Source organism: Lucilia cuprina, chromosome 4 (assembly GCF_022045245.1).
Source record: "Lucilia cuprina isolate Lc7/37 chromosome 4, ASM2204524v1, whole genome shotgun sequence".
In the NCBI taxonomy this organism is placed as follows: domain Eukaryota; kingdom Metazoa; phylum Arthropoda; class Insecta; order Diptera; family Calliphoridae; genus Lucilia; species Lucilia cuprina.
In genome coordinates, this window is record NC_060952.1 from 65,215,485 (window position 1) to 65,236,887 (window position 21,403).

At 29.1% G+C, this 21,403-nt stretch overlaps 1 protein-coding gene across 2 annotated transcripts in view; it reads right to left on the bottom strand.

Annotated features, from left to right (window-relative positions):
• LOC111687166 (catenin alpha) overlaps positions 1–21,403 on the bottom strand; it is a 119,472-nt gene that overhangs the window by 21,095 nt on the left and 76,974 nt on the right. Inside the window, exons 7-11 of one of the 2 annotated variants that reach the window (XM_046948058.1) lie at positions 10,308–10,377; positions 9,744–9,811; positions 9,496–9,677; positions 6,548–6,788; positions 5,883–5,999 (exon numbers count right to left, since the gene is read on the bottom strand). In XM_046948058.1, the coding sequence (XP_046804014.1) occupies positions 5,883–5,999; positions 6,548–6,788; positions 9,496–9,677; positions 9,744–9,811; positions 10,308–10,377 (678 nt within the window). Of the gene's footprint in view, positions 1–5,882; positions 6,000–6,547; positions 6,789–9,495; positions 9,678–9,743; positions 9,812–10,041; positions 10,115–10,307; positions 10,378–21,403 lie in introns of both variants that reach the window. The other variant, XM_046948057.1, reaches the window with a different exon arrangement.

A 21,403-nucleotide genomic window follows, 5' to 3' on the forward strand; every position in this document is an offset into this window, starting at 1 on the left:
TGCAAAACTAAAATAAAAAATATGTTTGCTGATGAAATGCATGTCATCATATAGGCTTAAGCTTCTGCTTCTATATGTTTATTTTTTTAATATTTGTTGATTATACATATTTAACATAACAATATGTTTAACAAATATACTTTAATAATTTATACAAATTTGGTGAAATAACGACTAATTGATTATTAAAATATGAGTATGAGAAATATTGTTATTTTTATAATCATTTATTTTATTAAATATATTTTTAATAAAAACTAAAATTTAACAAGCAAATATTTAAAATGTTTATTATTTTTGGAATAAATCACCCCTATTCTGCATTTCGATTACGTTTTCGTAACGATCGAAAAAAGTATTCTAACAAAATCCGAATCGTAAGAAAAAGAAGAAGCAATTCCATTTCGTTTCAATGCTTTACGAACGTGTGTATTCTGCGTTTTCAGTAATAAAATATAATAACGTAATCATATTATAGGACAATAGCGTTTCCGCTATCATATCGTTCTTTGGTTTATTGAGGTATCAATAAATTTTTATTTTTCTAACACAGAAAAACTTAATACATAACTAAAATAATTTTGTAAAAATACGATAATAATATAATACCTGACTGTAATTTTTTGAATTTTTTACTTTTTTCAACGATATTCATGAAATAATTGCATAAAAGTATTATTTACTATTCTGTACATAGTAACAGAATAGTAATCCAATATTAGCGAATTTTGTATAATTATTATTATTATTAGAGAATTTTGTATAAAAAATCTAAAACAGTAAAACATCAGCAAACATAGTTAACATCCATTCTTTAAAAGGGCTACCAAATTTCACGCAAATTTCATCGATTTTAATCTAAAAATCATAACGAAATTTCCAAAAAAACATTATTTAACAAATAGCAAAATAAAAATAAATTTCAAATATTTTATGTAAAGGCTTCTAGATTGTTTTAAAAACTTATTCTCAAATATTATTATCTTCTGTCGGTAAAAGCTGTTCATAATATTTATGCTGAAACTTTTTTCTGTGAACTATCAATGCACTGAACACTAAGAAGTGAAACGCTGTCATTTTTTTACAACAAAAACGTTACGCTCTTCTCACATACGAGTTCTGTGTAACTCCAACACATATGTAAGAAACTTACTCTCTCTCCAAACTTCAAAACTTTGTCGCGAAAATTCGTGGCTTATAGAACTTGAAAATATTTTTTATCACTTAACGTTATATTTTATTATTTTTTTGCACACTTTAAATATATTTAATAGCCCGAAAAGATTTAATTTTTTACAAACGAAAAAAATATTTTTTTTTTTTGACATTTAATTTTTGTTGTTGAAATTAAAACGAAAAAAGAACAATGTTGTAAATTTTCGTATGCTACAAGAAAAAAATATTTCAACTAACTTAATTATTATTTCAATATTGCAGATTAAAAAGCAGAGATACGTTCATATATAATGTTTATAGATAAATTATGTTGCAAAATATTTAAAGAAATCTTCTAAAATATAAATTCAAATGAAATAATTTTTTTTTTTTTAATTTTTAAATCCGATTTTTTGCAACTATGTTGGCTTGAGAATTCTACTAATACATTCTTAGAGTTAGGTACCGACTGACAGTAGACTTAGGTATTTTTTGACAGCGTTTCACTTCTTATTTATTCTTTGTATCAATGTTTAAATTGAAATTCTGATTTTCTACTGTTCTGTATTTTGCTGAAAAAATATGGTCACCGTATATATAACACAAAGTGTTACCCAAATTGCTGGAGGAAATGTCTTATGAACAGATTTCAACAGTATTGGAGCAACATTTTCATTCAATTTATCGCTTCTATTTGCGTAAACAAGAAGAATATGAATCATATTCAGTAGTGGTAGTGCTAAAACGAATGGCAGCGACTTGTATTTTTGGTATATATATGGAAAAAACATTGCGAAACCAGTTTGTGTTTGGAATTAAAACTCAATTGATTCAGAGCAGGCTGCTGGAGAAAGCAGATTTGACATTAGAAAGCGCGCTAAATCTGGCAGAGGCAGTAGAAATGGCGGAAAAAGGTGGAGTAGAACTAAACAGAACACATACAGCGCATTGAATGTAGTTAGGAACTTTAAAAAGAAAACGAACAAAATGCAAGAGAAGAGAAAAGTCAGACCTGGTCCACACTAGGAAACTTTTGTTGAGAAACTTTTTCTTAATTCTCTTTTGAAGTTTCCTTAATGTCCACACATAGAAACTTTTGTTTCAGAAACTACGTATTAATTGCATTGATTTGTTGTAGGAATGAGAAGAATAACAAAACAAAACAAGTTTCCGAGTACGAGAAACTCCGTACCGCGAGAGAGATAAATGATATTCTTTCTCTTTCTCACGCAAAATCAAAAGTTTCCCAAAAAAAAAAGTTTCCTAGTGTGGACCGGCAGTCAAGGAAACTGTTATAGATGTGGCAGCACTGGTCACATTGCATACCAATGTAGACACAAAGAGACAATTTGTAGTTTTTGCGGTATTAAGAGGCATTTAAAACGTGTGTGTATAAGAGAGAAGAAAAACTTGCACGTTTTAACTACAGATGAGGTTAGTGAGAATCAGGAAGTAGATAATTCGTACGGCAATGTGGAATTAATTAACAATATTGGTTCCAAAATGTTTCATTTGTTATTAGTCAATAATGGTTCAAATTTAAAATTGATACAGGTGCGGCTGTAACGTTTGTTGGTGTGGCAAATGTAGAGAAAATATTGGGCAAAATTAAAATATACAATACAAATACTAAATTATATAGCTATTGTAATAAGCAAGTGGATTGTTTGGGTTATAGTTGGGTTCGAGATTCATCCGGTAGTACTTCCCATACTTTAAAGTTGTATATAGTGCCCGGGGATCGACGGGCATGCTGCATTTTTCTATTTCTATTCTATTGCTATTTTCTTACAATCGTTTGAGTTCGAAATTCGTGGTAAAGCGTCGAAAGATAATAGTAACGCTGATGCTGCCACGTCAGTACAGACAGTTCGTACATCGACGAAAATAAAATTGCCCAGGAGGACATAAACGCAATGGAAATTAATATGATTACAGCTCTACCAGTTACAGTGACTGAGGCCACAGAAGCAGACGTGGAAACCAGTATACTGCGTGAGAGTTTTTAGGTAGGTCGTGAATGTGATCTTAAACATAGATTCAATATTGAACAAATAGAGTTCGGATTACAGCAAGGGTGACTTTTAAGAGAAATTCTTGTCTACATTCCCAAAGATCTTGGGCAGCGGGTCTTATCGCAAATACACGCCGCACATTTAGGAATAACAAGAAATGAAAACGTTAGCCAGAGCCTACTGCTGGTGGCCTTCACTGGATCGTGACATTGAAAATGTAGTATCTTCATAACTTTGTAAACCATTTTTATATAATTTTTTGAAACTGCCTGTAAGGAAGTTTTCCATAGGCAAATAAATAAATAAAAAAAATCAGATCGCCTGATTTGATCTTTTGTGCCATAAATAAAAAAAAAACACCGAAAATATTCACTATTATCCTAAGCAGTTTGGTATTGAAAATGAGCAAAATCGGTTCACACCGGAGAAAGTTATGAATCAAAATTTAAAACACCCCCGAAAAAAATCATAACTTTTTGATGTAATTTGCTCAAAAACTGTGCCAGATATTCGTTTTTGCACGAGAACCTTATCCGTGCTGAAAATTGCCAAAATCGTTCTACATTCGTATACCACCCATACAAAAGTAAATATTCCGTGAAAATTGGTTTTTTGTTAATAACTTCGTCACAATGTCGATATCTTCACAAAATTTTACAAATTTAAATTCTATATCAATAGAACTCATTCACTGAAAAAATTTGAATCGGTCCATAATTGACCATAGCTCCCATACAAGGTCCCCTCCCGAAAATCACTTAAACGCACATAATTAATTACTAAATTAAGATATCCATATAAAATTTGGTACAAATATAACTCTCACATACAGAAATATTACAATGAATTTTTTTCCGATCGGTTCATAATTGGTCATAGCTCCTATACAAGGTCCCCTCCCGAAAATTACTTATACACGCTTTTTCTTTACTTAAGATATCCATATAAAATTTGATACAAGTATTCCTCAAATGCCTAGAAATATTACTGTGAAAGTTTTTTCCGATCGGTTCATATTTGGTTATACCAAAGTGTAAGTAGTTACTTTTTGGGTGATTAACTACTTATTTTTTTTCGACGAATACCAAAAAATAACTAGTTACCAATCTGCTTACCCGACTTTTCGGATTTAAAACTGGGTTTACAGTTATTTTTCTGGTTTGCTATTCTATTTATTTACTCAATGCCCCATCAAAAAATAGTTTTATCATTCTATCTGAAATGGTTTCCACACAAATGTAAATATCAAAATTTCTTGAAAAAACTTCCAAAATCGACTACTGTTAGAAACACTAACAAATTCCTTATTAGACATTCGCTATAGACAATAGACTACAAATTCCATTCAAAAAAATTAATTTATTTTATTGATAACGAAAACTCATTACCAAGTAATATGAAATAACAGAGTGTAAGTAGTTACTTTTTGGGTGATTAACTACTTATTTTTTTCGACGAATACCAAAAAATAACTAGTTACCAATCTGCTTACCCGACTTTTCGGATTTAAAACTGGTTTTACAGTTATTTTTCTGGTTTGCTATTCTATTTATTTACTCAATGCCCCATCAAAAAATAGTTTTATCATTCTATCTGGAATGGTTTCCACACAAATGTAAATATCAAAATTTCTTGAAAAAACTTCCAAAATCGACTACTGTTAGAAACACTAACAAATTCCTTATTAGACATTCGCTATAGACAATAGACTACAAATTCCATTCAAAAAAATTAATTTATTTTATTGATAATGAAAACTCATTACCAAGTAATATGAAATAACTACATATCCTACAATACTCATTACCAAAATCTGAAAATATATTACACTTAAACGCGTATAATTCATTACTAAATTATTTATATAAAGTTTGTCACAAGTGTTGCTCATATACAGAGAAATGATGCTGTGAAATGTTTTTCCTTTCGGTCCATAATTGATCATAACTCCCATACAAGGTCCCTTTCAGAAAAACACTTAAAGGCACATAACTTATTACCAAATAGTGATAACCATAAAATATTTGGCATAAATACTATTTTTTACTATTTTTTGGTCATAGCTCTCATACTACGTCCCCTCCAGAAAATCTCTTAGATTCACGATGAATATAAATAATAATGATATAGATACAGAATTTTGAATATTTTTCTTTATATACAGCTCCCACACCAAATAAAGCTATTGATACAAAATTTTGCACAAATATTAGTTTTGTGTACAAAAATTCTATTTCAATATTTTTTACGATCGGTTCAACATTGGTGCTTAAAGAATTTTTTACGATCGGTCTATAATTATATCTCCCATACTGGGTACAGCCCATAAAAAAGCTTTAACCGTATAAAACTAGTTGCATTATCAATTTGTGTAGAACAAAATTAGAAAATTTTGAAAATCCTTAAATCTTTCATACATGCAAATTCATAAATATCACTAAGCGCTATAAAATATAAAGAAAATGGGTTTTGTAATGTTAAATAAATCTTGGAATTGTAATAGATTTAAATCTTGGGATTTTTCTATTTAAGACATGAGAAAACTTATTTCTACAAATATTTTTAACAATTAGAAAAGTGTTAATATAAAAGTAGCTGGTGGAGGGTAATTAAGATTCGGCTCAGCCGAATATACCACATTAACTTAATATATTTTTTTCTATAAATGTAATAGCTATATTAAAGATAATTATAAAAAAATATTAAACTTACCGTAACGGTTCCTTGACGGGTATATTTGGTAGAAGCAACGTATGAATATTTAACTGTTAGAACGACTGCGTTCATTAAATTCTTTGCTGCCTGAATTAAAGATGTGGCACTGTCCAACTAAATAAAAAACACAAATACAAATCAATTAAAAATTGATAATACTTCAACTAAAAATAATAATAATTAATCGAGCCTGTTCTGTAAATCATACTATTTTGAAAGAGACACATTTTTAAAGCCAATTTCAGTAAATTTAGTTTTTAATGTGCCATCTTATTAAGTAATATACACTCAAACCTCGCTTTAGGTGTATTTATTTTATGCGAATTTGAATTAGTGTGGTTTCAAAATTCTAAAAATTTTCTTTGCAAAAAAAGTTTTTTATTACCTTTATTTTTTAATGGTTTCAGTAAAGAATAACATTTTTGTTGATTTTTTTATTCGATTTTGTTTGACTTTTGAGGGAATAATTATGGAGCTAGTGTATCGTTTCGTGCAAATTTGAATTAAACGAATTAATTGCATAAAACGAGATTTGAGTGAACTATAAACATTTCTTGTATTTTTAAATAAAAAATAAATAAATAATTGTGAATTAATTTTTAACAAGTATTTTACTCATATTCGGTTTACAAAACAGACACGAATATCTTCTATAGACATACGCCAGAAACGATTAATTCTCCACTTATATTTTGAACATCAGCTTTAACTTTGGAAGTAATTTGAATTTGATGGCAATACAATGCAATGCGCTGCAAATAGGCCAATAAATCCTTTTTAGTAGAGCTTTCAGGACACTGTTCTGCAATTTCTCGAGTCAATTTATCTAGTTTAGTACCAGCCTCAGAAATTTTTTTTGCTGCGTTAATAACATCCATAGTAGTTTTTAATGGACCGCGACCACTAAAAAATAAAAAAACAAAATTTTTATATATTCGCGAACATTTCATCGATTTTAATCGAAAAATCATAAAAAATTAAAAATATTTCCAAAGAAAATTTCAAACATTTTTAACGAAAAGAAATATATCATGAATTCCATGAGAAATCCAATAAGAATTGACCGATGGATTTATCTTAAGAAATATATTTTTGTGAATGTGTACATTAGTGGTACTCGAATTTAAATATTTGCATCCCAAATCTGATCAGTAATGTATTTAAGCGGTTTTAAATTCTGTTAAATGCATAAAATATCAATAATATTTAAAAAATTTCAATATAAAACATTTAATAAAATCGGCAAAAATAGATGTAATGAACGTCACAACAAAATATTTTTATATTTTGCATAAAAAGCTTCAAATAATCGACTTTTAAAAAATTTTAAGCAGGGAGAACGATTTCAAAAATGCATTCAAATAAAGCATTTCTTTAAAAAATGTACTATTATAAACTTTTTAATAAAATATATTTAAATGAAAGAGCTCAACCATAGTAATAGATTGGGCTCTAAATAAAAAAATCCGATATAAACTCTTAAAGATATAAAGATATAAAGGTTCAAATACCTTTTCTACTTAAAGAACATATATTGATAATTAGAAGGAAATTGGAAGACATGAGGTCAAAAATTGTCAGTTTTTCTGTGTTCTTTCCTGGAATTCATTATATAATTCAAATTTTAAATATTTAAATTAGACACTTTTGTCAATGAAAGCAGTTCTTAATATTTATGCTGAAATTTTTTCTGTGTACAAGTAAGGGTATTCAAACGATTAATCGTCGATCGGTTAATCGATCAGTTTTTGACGATTAATCGCTTGAATAAATGAAAATTGCCAATTTCAAATAACGAATAAACCGAATAATTTATATCAATTAACCGATTAAGAAAAACTTATTATTAAACAATAAAATTACTGCATATCTTTCACAAAATTCAATATTTTTTATATTAAATTTATATTCTGTAATAATGAATATTTATCGGATGATTTTTCTAACAATACTTCAGAAACATTGTAACAAGTTGTTCTGATTTACATACTTCTTAGAAAGGTTCATGCAGAAACATTTCAGAATTTTTGAAAAGAAATTTAGAAAATAATGATATCGCCTTTACTTCTACATCTAGTTTTGAGAAACAGTGTTGTGTTTTTAAAGTATTTCTAAAAAGTTCTTCAGCAATACATAGTTATACACTAGTTCATTGGAACTACCACTGAAAATTTTCAGAGTACTCAGAATTGTAACCAATGTTGTGTGCAGAGATCGAAAAATTGGTACCATGGTACTTTTTTTGATATTATATGATGTTCAAAAGTAACGTGATATTCTCGAGTTTTATTTGATACTTTCAGGGCCACAGTCTCAATATCCGATTATCGTTTAACCGGTAGGTTATCTGTCTCTCAAAATAATTTTTGTATGAGAACTTTCAATAAATCTTTTCGAGAAAAAATAACAAGATATTAAGGAATGGAGGCAACATTTTTTTGGCATTAATATATTCGAAAATACATCAACTAAAAGTTCTAGAAAACAGCTAACAGAGATAAAGAGTATTGAAATTCTCAGAATTAAAGAAAGCAAGTTTTAAAACTTCTTTATGTTTTTATGTTTTGCAAATAACCAATGCAGCTCATTTTGAAATGGAAACGGAAAGTTGAACTTATTTGTATCTTGATTTACATTATTAAAATACTTATGAATGCCTAATAAAAAACGGTATGTTTTGAAATAAAACATTCAATTTTCATAAATATTTACAGTTTAAAGGAAATTATTGTTTTATGTCATATTCAGAATCGGATGTACGAGTAATATCCTATGTTAGGTCAAATGTCATGGAGTGCAATGTGTTAAATTTCAACACTTATGTAAACGATTTTTTGGCAATAAACAATTGATACTAAAGGCCTAACTATAATATGCATACACTGGTTTAAGTCAGCTTAAGCAACTGTGCAAATACATATAAAACTTATGTGACAAACTATAATGTAATTAAGAGAGTTTCGTCAAATTTATTTGCTTAAGCAAAGAGTGACGTTGGCCGCACATTCCTTACGGAATCGGTTGTTTGTTTATTGTACACAAAAAAATAAATGAAAAGGAAAAAGAAAATAATTTATTTCAATAAAATATTATAAAATATGTATTTTTTATTACTTGTGGTTAAATTATTATGATTCATTATGTTTAGCTTACTACATTGATATCGTGTTGCTTATTTTGTATTCGAAAGTGCTTTCAAACTTACGCACATCCTGGCTTACTTTTCTGTGGGGTAGTTTTAAAAACGTATGATGATTATACAACAAAACAAATGCTACTACTACAACTTCAGACAATTGTTTGGAGCAGTAGTTAAAGCAATAATATATAGCAAACATAGTTTTTCTAACACTGCTATTTTACTATTTAGAGAGAGTAGCGAAATTTTTAATCAAGAGTAAAAACAAGATTGAAGATTGAGTTGACACAACTTAATTTCTACGGAAAGCTAATTAAAATTAATGTCGAAAATGATAATAGGGCGAATAATTCATGATGGAGTAAAAAGTAAAATTGAGAATATCCGTTTAATTTTTTGTCACGAAAAGTACCTGAAAAGCACCGAAATGGCAACACTTCTACTATCAAATAAAAAAATGTATTATCTTACCGTGTAAAATCTGTCATTTCCATCATTATCATGCACATGTGTTTGGCCAAAAAAATAATGTCATTTCCAGTATCATCCCACTTTGCTACTTCAGAATCAAATGTAAGCTTCTCTCGTCGGAATAGTTCAACTTGTTGAGCTATTTTCTGTTTATCTTCTTCAGTCATTTTTCGCATAGCTTCCTATTTACCAAAAGAATTATTTACTAGGCAATTATTCAGAATGCAAATAAGCATATTAAATCTTACTCTAGCTGTGCATATTCCACTAATATCTGGATATTCGTCAACAGTTTGATCTCCAGTATGAGCACTTGCTATATATTTAGATAAGGATAAAGAAAAGTAAATATTTTAAAATAAAAGGTAATTCAGTTTTTTATCATGAACATGTTTATGTGATTTGTTATTTAGTTGTTTACATTAATAAATTTTATATGGATATGATTCATTATAATAGACAACTAAAAGAGGAAGAAACCAATTTTAAGTCAAAAAATAAGTTGGACAACTAAATAACCAAAGAAATATTAAAAAGTGTTATTACATCGGCTACGTGTTTCCAAAGTCATATCTTCGACTGGCTCAAATTCCGTATCTGTGTCCAAATCTTCTGAGCTCTGCAAATAAAAAAGGTTTCACACAAATAACAAATTGAAAGCTAAAAATAAAACCCAAACTAAATATAAAAAAAATATATTCATATACATATGTATTTAAAATATTGATATTTCTTCTTCTTTTTGTTGTCCTTCGATGATGAGATACAAATGAACTTGAAAGTGCATTAATTGATTCAAAATAAATGCTTACATTTACTTCGAGTCTCAAGATTATATGGGTCGTCCAATTCCACGTCCTCAGGGTCAAGTTCATCTTCATCCTTTATTATAAAACAAATAATTATTTATTTATTTATTTACTTATTTATTTATTTATTTATTTATTTATTTATTTATTTATTTATTAATTAATTTATTTATTTATTTATTTATTTATTTATTTATTTATTTATTTATTTATTTATTTATTATTTCCTGTGCAACAAGACAAGTCTTATAATTATAGAACAGGAATATATTCGGAGTTTGGGGTGTTATGTAAAACTTAGAATTAATTTATAAATTTTAAGTTCATATAAATAAAACGATTAATAGCTTAGTTATTAAAGGGGATACACTGAATAGATAAGTTATTAAAAAAAGAATACAGACATTTCCTAAAATGCTTTGCGTTGCAGTTAGTTTGTTGTGTGTGTGGGAGTAAGTTCCACAGACGTGTGGCGTTTACAAGGAACTGCCATTCAGATATTAGCTTCTGATGAAAAGATACACCAAGGAGTAGTTCTGAGAATGTAGAAACATGGTCACGTTGCCTTAAGCCAAATACATATCTGACGATGTTGTTAAATAGAACGTTAAGTTTTACTTTGCTTGCTGAATCACAGCTTGCAAATAGTTCACAACCATATGTAAGACCTGGGATTAGGTATGTCTTAGCTATTAGGATTCTTATTCGCAAGGTCGTATAAAATTGAGTTAACCATAGTGATCTAATTTTCAAATACGTTTGGGCCACAAGTGCTTGGATGTGGTTGGTCCATGAGAGATTGCTATTAAACACAAGTCCAAGATTTTTGGATTGTAGAATAGCGATTTTTTCGCTGTTTATCTTAATGTCAATTCCGGTTATTGGCCTTATTGTTCTATTATAGATTAGCAAACATTTTGATTTTTGTGGATTTAAACAGAGCCCATTTTCTGTCGCCCAGGAGTGTATACTATTCAGATCCTTATTAATTTTCTCGACGCTTTCTTGAATTGAGCTGAGGGTACTACTTATGTACATCTGTATATCATCTGCATACATGTGGACTTTGCAGTATGAGAATTGTAGGGGCAGATCATTTGCGTATAATGAGAAAAGAAGAGGTCCAAGAATTGATCCTTGTGGTACGCCACGATTCAGTTTCAGTGGTTTGGAATATGCGTTGTTTAGGAAAACTGATTGAGTCCGGTCTGTTAGATAAGAGGATAAAAGTTTTATAGATGTTGGAGAGTAGTTAAAAAAGTACTTGAGTTTGAGGCATAAAGTGTTGTGGTTTACTGTGTCGAATGCCTTCGAGTTATCCATACTATTGGAAGTTAAGTTTTCCAGAGGATTTCAAGTTTAAGTTTATATAGGATTTCAAAATTAACATTAATTTTCGCGAAATTAAAATTTCAGTAGTTTTAACTCAAATGTTATTAAAGTACTTATATGCTTAATCTCATTATAATTTAATGTTTCAGAACATAATAGAATTATAGAACAATAGAATTTTAACTCAATTCGCGTGATTTTCCTGAGCTTAAAAGCAAAATTTACCTGATGTTGGCGTGATAACCTTTTTTGCAACAATATTCGCATTTGCATTATAAATTACACAGTGCAACACGAAAAAATAACCATATACGGACACCACAATATGATAAAAGACCAAAAATAAAAAGACCCATGTGTTTCAGATTTGACCATTTTCTCAGGCTAATATCTTGCAAACCGTTAGTAATTTTGATTTACTCACTGAGAGAATGTTGTTGCTCTTATCACAAAGAACCAAAATTTTGAACATATAAAGTCATCATGAACAGATTCGCAAATTTTCTTTTAATTTTTTTCCTTGTTTAGGTCTATAAGTAGCAAACCATTAAACATTTAAAACAATCAACTACAAAAATTTACCTAAGATTTCAATAAACAACTTCCAAGAACATATGAACTTTCTAGAAATGATAGGTAAGTCGTAAAAGAAAAAAGTTTTTCTTCTTTACATACTTCATTAACATCATTCAGGGTGATCGACGCGTATTAATGTACTGAACACGAGAAAAATTAAATATATTTTGAATGGTCCTCAGTTTCCTACCAGCGATTAAAAATCCTGACCTCAGTTTTGCGGACAAGAAATACACTAACAACAATTTTAATTATTTTTCCCGCGACAAGCTTAAAATTGCGGAATTTTCGAATGCGGAATGTTTGAATCTATTGTACTGAGATCAAGATTTTCTATCGCAGGTAGGGAACTGGGGACCTTTCAGTTCATTGAAACACATAGTTTTAGAGGTATTCCTCCTAAAAAGTGATCCACGGGACACCCTAATCTTGAAGTAAAGAAAAAACAAATAAAATTAAACATTTTCAGGAAGCTTTTCACTTTTTCGACTTACCTATCATTCCTAGGGAGTTCATATGTTATATAACGTTGTTTATTAAAATCTTAGGTATATTGTTTTCTTAAATGTCGAAATGTTGGCTACTTGTAGACCTGAACAAGGAAAAAATTAAAAATATACTCTTTGCGATTCCGATCATGAATATAACGTTTTTTCGACTTCATATATTCGCATATATCACCGAGGCCCCAAATCTTTAACTTCAAAGTTAATTTGTGTATAGTCTTATATGCAAATTAACATATTATGCAAATAGTGGTAAGTGTTTGTGAAAAATATGCATACTTCTACTTCGCTTATTTTTAGTTTTCACAAAAAAAGTTCTTTTTATCGATTGTGTTAAAAATAGACCAAAGTAATTTAATTGTGATCAGAATAACAGTTATGAAATTATTTCTTCTTAAACAGTTTAGTTTAATCTTTCCCAGCAAAAAAATAAAGAAAAAGAAGTAGAATTTTCACCACAAATAACATACTTGAAGTACTTCCAATTTTGGTAAAAAATTTACATTAGCGTGTCATTGGAAGGATGTTGTTAATTTTTGACAACTATGAACTACATCTTATCTTATTCATAGATGCAATAATAATCCGATATTTGAATGTCAAAAATAAACCGAATTCGTTCAATAACATTTGTTAATTTCATTGGTTTTTCACAATAGTTTGATGTACTTCGAATATGTTATTTCTACTGACTTTTCTACATCTGTTTCCTCACTTTTAACTGGGTTTTCATTTGTAAGGAAATATTTGGTTTATAAAAGCGAAAAATAGATAGATGTGATTAAGATGTCGTTTGTAAAGTATGACATCAAATATTTTTTACTGGGTTTGTTTTGTTTAATTTGTTATATTTAGTGACTTTTATACATTTCTGTTATCATTTTTAATTGCATTTTCATATGTAAGAAAAAAATTGGTTTATAAAAGCGAAAAATATGTAATCCCATTTTTACATGCAACACTGCGAGTTTAATCGTATACTCAAAAACATCAAAGGGGATTAACACCAGAATCAATTTATTTTTAGATTAACTAATCTGATTATTAATTGGCATTTGATTGAAATTCAAAACCCCACACATAAAGTTCTTTTTTTAATATGATAAGTATAAAAACAGATACAAAAATCACAAAAGTTACCAATTTATATCAGACGTCAAAAACTTATAATGGCCAAAAATTAAGTTAGCACTTATCAAATATTTCATGACAATATGAATAAATATGTGCATATATATACATATACAGTGTGTGACAAAACAATGGAAACTTTTTTCTAAATTTTCACAAGAGGACTCAAAACTCAAAATATTTATTGAAAAATTCTGTTTTTTCAGAATTTTATTTGTATATATCCTTATATACCCAAATTAGTAACATTTCATGAATATAATTAATTTAGTTTAAAAAAATAAAATAAGATTACAGTATTTGGTTTTCTGTTACTGACAAAACAATGCTAACTTTGGTATTATCTTAACAAAATTGGTCAGAACTTGTCAGAAACTCAGAATATAGTTCTGGATATTTTACTTTGTATTGCTGCATGACATTGGAGATGCATTGAAACAATAATTGGATAAAAAAAATAATTTGAAAAATTTTGCTATTCCCTAAATTCCGCATCATAAAAATCGTCTTTCCAATTCGGCCTGAAAGGACAACTTTTGAGTCCATATCTTGGAACTACTGTTTTCCATAGATTTTCCCTGGGGTTAATATATGGTTAATAGGCAGACCTCTTTAAAACAGGTATATGGTTTTGTTTTTCTTCAGCAGGCACACACACAAGCAGCGGCCATCTTTAGTTATTTCAACTCAACCGAACTGAATTCGACGACTGAACAGTAAAAACAGTTTTGCGTGTGCTGCTTACGTATTGCTTAGTTCTTGGATTCGTTTAATAATTTAAAAGAATAATAAGTTAAATAAGAATAATAATTTAAAGAATATGCAAAATTTAAATATTTGTAGCACAATCTCTACAAAAAGTTAATAAAACCCATTTTCCTATTTAAACACATTTTCAACGATTAGATAGTGTTTGAAACGGGTTAGTCTTATCCGATTTGTCTCAAATGCTCTACATTATCGTTTTAGAGTATGCTCTTCTGCAATTTTTAAAAAACATGCTTTATATAAGGAGTGAGATCGAAAAATTCTTAACATACATATATGTGTATAAAAAAGAAACCACTAAACTTACAGCTTTATTTTTTTTTATTTGATTCAAATTATTATTACAATTTACAAAAAAAAATATTTTTATAGTTTTAATCACTAGTGATGAAATTTTGAACCCTTTTCGGAAACCCTTCCATTAACGTTTTTATAGTGCTTTCTGTCACTTTGCTCGAACTTGTGGTCCATCTCCGTTTAAAATCTACCACACTTTTGGACACCTTTTTTGTACTCTTCAATTCTCTTTTTACAAGAGCCCAATATCTCTCCACAGGCCTTAGCTCCGGGCAGTTTGGAGGATTTGCCTCTCTTGGTACAAATACCACATTATTGTTCTTGTACCACTCAAGGGCTTGTTTACCATAGTGACAGGATGCCAAGTCAGGCCAAAAATAAGTGGACACATTATGAAGTCTTATGAATGGAAGCAGCCTTTTTTGTAAACATTCCTTGATGTAAATTTCGGTATTTATAGAGCCCGTTGTAACAAATGATTGGCTTCTTTTGCCGCAACTGCATATTGCTTGCCATACCAAGAACTTTCTGGGAAATTTTGTCTGCTTTTGGGTCCTAAACTTTTCTTCAACATTCCCTCGAGCATCAGCAACATAAAACTTTTGACCTGGAAGTTGCGAAAAATCTGCCAGAACATACGTTTCGTCATCCATTATGCAGCAAGAATATTTTTTTATAAAACTTTAATTCAATTTCCGTGCTCTGTTTTTGGCCTCTAAATTTTTAGCAGCGTTCCTGTCAGGAACTTTTTGAGCCTTGTATGTTTTTAAACCTGCATTAGCTTTAACTTTTCGTACCAAATAGTCCGAGCACTAAGCTAACCGAGCTGCTTTCCTACCGGATGTGTTGGGAGCTCTTATGAAAATGCGTTCTATTTTTTTTGGCTTTAGAAACATCATGTGGACCATTCCTTCTACCTGAACCAGGTTTTCTATCAACTGACAAGTTCTCCCAGTACTGCTTAATAACATTGGAAACAGTTTGACGGCAGACCTTTGTATGCTTAGCCAACTTTTTGTAAGACCAAGTTGGGTTTAGTTGAAAATATTTAATAATTTCAGTACGCACTTTTTTCTGGTCACTCATTTTAATCAGATTAACAAATATTAATATAATTGACATTACACATAATAACTGACATGTTTTTCAAAGGTAACTTGATCAAAAAAATCAAATAATACTTTGGTTGAAAAATGTAATGAAAAACGTGTGTTAAGAATTTTTGCTGGGATCAGAAAACTGAAAGCAGTTTTGGAAACCTCAATATGTTTTCTATTTACTCCAAAAGTATTTTCCCAGCAATGAAAGAAATGTGGACCCTATGGGCAAAAATGTAAAAAATCCAATTTTTGGGATTTTCATTCCTATTTTTGGGAATTGCGGGATGCCCTTTGAGCTTTTCAATTTTTTTTTGCATTTTCTTATTTGAAATGACAAATTTAACAAGCGATGAAGATTTCATTGAGTTTTGTTCATAAATAAAGATTTTGTCATATATTACATATTTGTTAAATTTCTAAAACTATTATTTATATCAAAATTTTAATAAGGTTGCTGATAGCTACAACAATTTAGTCCATATTTATCCCTTACAAAAAATTTTACAAAAAATTTCAAGCCAATATCTCAATTAAATTCAAAAATATGTTCATTAAAACCCGTATCCTTTAATTTCATATGTTTCATATTGTAGTATTAAGTATGACAGAACACACATTTGGTGTTGAATAAAATATTTGGACAATTTTTAAAAATTATTTAGTTAATTATTTTATTAAAGACTATAACATTGTATATACAATAAAAAAAATATAATTTTATTATGAGCCACGCACAGCAACATCTAAATCACCCCACACAAACCACCTTTCCCGCCCACCGAAATATAAAACACAATTTAATACAATATCATCAGTTAGTATAATAGCTTTTTTTATTTGAACTGTTTATCTTAAACATAATACAATTAATTCTTACAACCTACTTATATAGTTAATTCCTAACACTACTTATTTTCTATAAAATAATCTGTCATATCGGTATACATATCCAGAAGGTAATATAAGTCCTTTAAATCTTCCTCGTTTTGAGATGATAGAGTTTCATAACAAATCCATCTTTTTCGCATATTTGAAAGAACAGGATCAGAAGATAGAAGTAAACTATTAAAAATATCTTCATTCTGTGATTGCCTGGAGCATTTTCTTGAGCTGAAAAGTTGAACATGCTTAAAATCTCGATTCTTTAGATGTATATTCCCCAAATCGATTTCCATTAATTTTATGTTTACTATTCAGTGCCATTAAAATAGTGTTAACTCTTCGAAGCAACTCCTTGTCGATTCCAGTTATTTTTGAAGTAATTTCAAAATCACGAAAAAACCTTCTCGCCGTATTACCGTCATTTGTACTACCGCAACTTGGAAGTGGTTTGTCGATGTTTAATCCCATCTGAACTTTAAATTCAGATGAGACGAACTGTCTACATATTAAGATTTAGGATTATATTACTATAACCTGTAATTCAGTCATTGATATTTCTTATTAGTGAATGAATCGAAATTATTATTACCTGTATATTTTTACCTACATGATCATAAACGATACAGAACGAAATGATCTGTCGAAAAAATTTAGGTAAAAAATAGTTATAAATTTCTGAAAATTTAAGCATAATAGGACCTTTCAATTATAACGATAAGCAAACAAATAGAAAATAGGTAAATATAAGATTTAAACATGTTCTGTCATATTTAATACTAAAAAATATGAAAAATATGAAATTAAAGGACACAGGTTTAAATGAACATATTTTTGAATGTAATTGAGATATTGGCTTGAAATTTTTTGCAAAGGGTCGAGAATTTCCATATCTAACTAAAAAAAGATATTAAGGGATAAATATGGACTAAATTGTTGTAGCTATCTGCGACCCTATTAAAATTTTGATATAAATAATAGTTTTAAAATTTAACAAATATGTAATATATGACAAAATCTTTATTTATGAACAAAACTCAATGAAATCTTCAACGCTTGTTAAATTTGTCCTTTCAAATTAGAAAATGCAAAGAAAAAATTTAAAAGGTCAAAGGGCATCTCGCAATTCCCAAAAATAGGAATGAAAATCCCAAAAACGGGATTTTTTACATTTTTGCCCATAGGGTCCACATTTCTTTCAGGGCTGGGAAAATACTTTTGGAGTAAATAAACATATTAAGGTTTCCAAAACTGCTTTCAGTTTTCTGATCCCAGCTTTGGGATTTTAGAACATGTCGCCCAAAGTTGAAGTTTTGATAAAAAATAGGTCATATTCGGAAGGACGCAGTGGCAACATTTTCAAAAAATAGGACAAGTTTTTTACGCCAAAGCATTCTGCGTAAAGATACCTTTTAGAAAACTATAAAATTGTGTTATTTTCTTAAAGAAAATTTTATTTTATTAATAAAAGAGTTAAGACACATTTTGGGCAAAAAAACGGCAAAAATCTAATTTTTTTTGAATTTATAAATTAAAAAACGTATATTTTTGGATCTGTAAACGATATTGATCTGAAATTTTTTGAGTATTATTGGAAATTTTGTTGTCTAACTAACTAAAACTAAGTCCATTTGGTCTAAAATTACGCCCGGTATTCAAAAAAAGGCGGACCAAGGTATGGTAAATTTTGTATCACTAAATTTTTAAATGCATATAACTCGGATATTATAAAAGAGAAGTAGTATGTCCAAGCATGTTTTTTCAAGATCTCGTCGAGCGCTTTCAGAAAATAAATTTGTATTTGAGTGAAAAACAAAAAAATGCCACGAGTTTAAAAATTTTACATGTCGTAGGTACCCTACTTTGAGCCGCCACAGCTTCGTCCCTGGGGCATCTGCGGGGTTCATCTTCAAAACCTAAACTCGAATACTCCTTGGCTACGCTCACGCCAAATTTTGTCCCGATCGGATCAGCCGCTTAGAAATGCCAGATTTATTTCCAAAAATTTTTTTTCTGCCCCACTGTGCAATGGTGAACGTTTACGTTTAGGCAAAATATCAACCACTTTATTTACCACAGGTAACTAGTTACTTTAAAAAGGCGTAATAAAACTAGTGAAAGGTGCAAAATGGCACTTTTCGTACTGAAGGGCAGCTACTTATCATGTTTTATACCCACCATCAAAAAAAATAAGGCTGTATTCTATTTGTCATTCCGTTTGTACCATCGAAATATTAAGGTGGAAGTACAACTCACGTTGTACGCGGCATCGTGTTATAGGCTTCTGTCAAAAAAAAAGTTGAAACAGTGTGTTTTCACTTAATAAGTTACACACTGTAGTTTGTAACGCGTCTGCCACGAAAAGTTCAGCAACTTTCAACTTTTGACGCGTCGGCAGCTGATCAGGGATATATTTTGTTTTGTGTACAATAAGAATAAACCAAAATGAAAAAAATTTCATCAACATTGAAAGAAAAAATTTAGAAAATAAACAAAAACTTAAAATTTTGATTTTTAAAACAGTAATAGTAAAAAAACATTAAAAAAGATCAATGACGCGTAGTGTGTGTAACTTGCAGCTTGTAGAGCGCGAAAAGTTTGAAAAGCGTAAAGCGGTCAACGCGTGTTGTGTAAATGTAAATGTTGTGAAAATTTTCAACATATATTTTTTGTTTGGTATTTAAAATGGGCAATATATGTCTACGATTTTACATAGCACCCATATAAGGTTCCCCTCAGAAAATTACTATAAAGCAGATAGCTGGCTTATTAAAGTGCAGATGTCATTGAAATTATGTAAAAAATTATAAGGAACTAAAATGCTTTTGTAAAATATTATGAGGATAGGTCAATAATCGATTCTACCTCCCATATAAAGATTCCATCTGAAAATTACTTTTTACGTACTTCTAAAACAGGAGGCAGTCTACTTTAAACATTGCAAAATTTAAATTTTTACAAATTACAAAAAGTGGTAAAAGATTTGTTTCAATAATAATAGGTCTTTCGATTTGGTATTCGTTTTACAAAAATGTATGTTATTCTATGTTCAATATTATTATAAAATATTGGAAAAACAACATTACAATTTTATTCGAATATTAATTATTTATATAAATCGGAAATTTTTTATTCGTAAAAAAGAAATTTTTCCTTGATTAATCGAATAATTTTTATTCGAATGGCAACCACAGGGCGTTCCTTATGAAAAATACGAAACTCCCTTTTTACCCCAATTTATTTTATTTTGACTGATTACAGCAAAATACTTTTCAAGTATTTCCATATTTCCGAAAAAGTACCTAAACTACACACCAATTTTGTTATCCCTTCTAGCCCAATTTTCGCCTATTCCAGAAATACATATATCTTTCAGTGTTCCAAATTTTAAGAAAATCTGTCATCCGTTTATGCGTGATTGACGCACAAACAAATTAACAAACTTACAAAGAAATTTATATACTTTCAAGTCATTTTCTGAAGGGGAGTTTGTATGGGGGCTAGGGTCAATTGAAGCCCGATCATTACAAAAATCAGTAGCGTCATTTAAATTTCAGTACGCACTTTTTTCTGGTCACTCATTTTAATCAGATTAACAAAAAAAATAATATAATTGACATTACACATAATAACTGACATGTTTTTCAAAGGTAACTTGATCAAAACAAAAATCAAATAATACTTTGGTTGAAAAATGTAATGAAAAACGTGTGTTAAGAATTTTTCGATCTCACTCCTTAATCACATTAATGAATATTAGGGTAGTCACTCTTAGACATTTTTATCAAATTGTACAAATATTTTCAAATAAATGAATACCACATTAACAAACAATTTATACTCTAATTAAAATTTAAAATAAAATATAAATTTCGCGGTTTTTACAAAGAAAAAAAATTAAATTTATAATCAATGAATTTAAATCTAGAAATAAACAGAAAATTTTACTTTTTATATAAAGCTATGATACCTGATTGGCTTAAGTAATTGTTTTTTAAAAGCAGTAATTTTTGGCTAATAATTTTTTTGCTAAGGCCTAACGTGTGTTTACACTTAATTAAAAAAAACATATTAAATTCTATAGGACACAGTAATTTTTTTGAATATCTCTGAAGATCGCAAATGGTTACAGCCAATTTTCATATATAGAAAATTTCCTATGCAAGGGTTATAATTAGATAACTGCAATTGGCTGCAGTCATTAGATCTATTCCATTAAAGATATAAAGAAAAACTCCGAAACACCTAAACTTAATTTTGGGTCGTAGAATCTAGTGGAATACTCCGTTTTAAAATGTTGTGTCAAAATCGGGAGATATTGCGTTTTAAAGTATGAACTTTTATGTGGTGATTTTTTCATGTTTTTTTAATATTAAAATATATATTCAAAAAGTGCTAAATCAATAAAGTCTAGTTTTCAGGAGAGCAAAACAACTATTTAATTCATGAAATATTGCACAAAAAGACAATGTTTCTTCCATAATACGTTTTTAACATCCTTACTAATTCC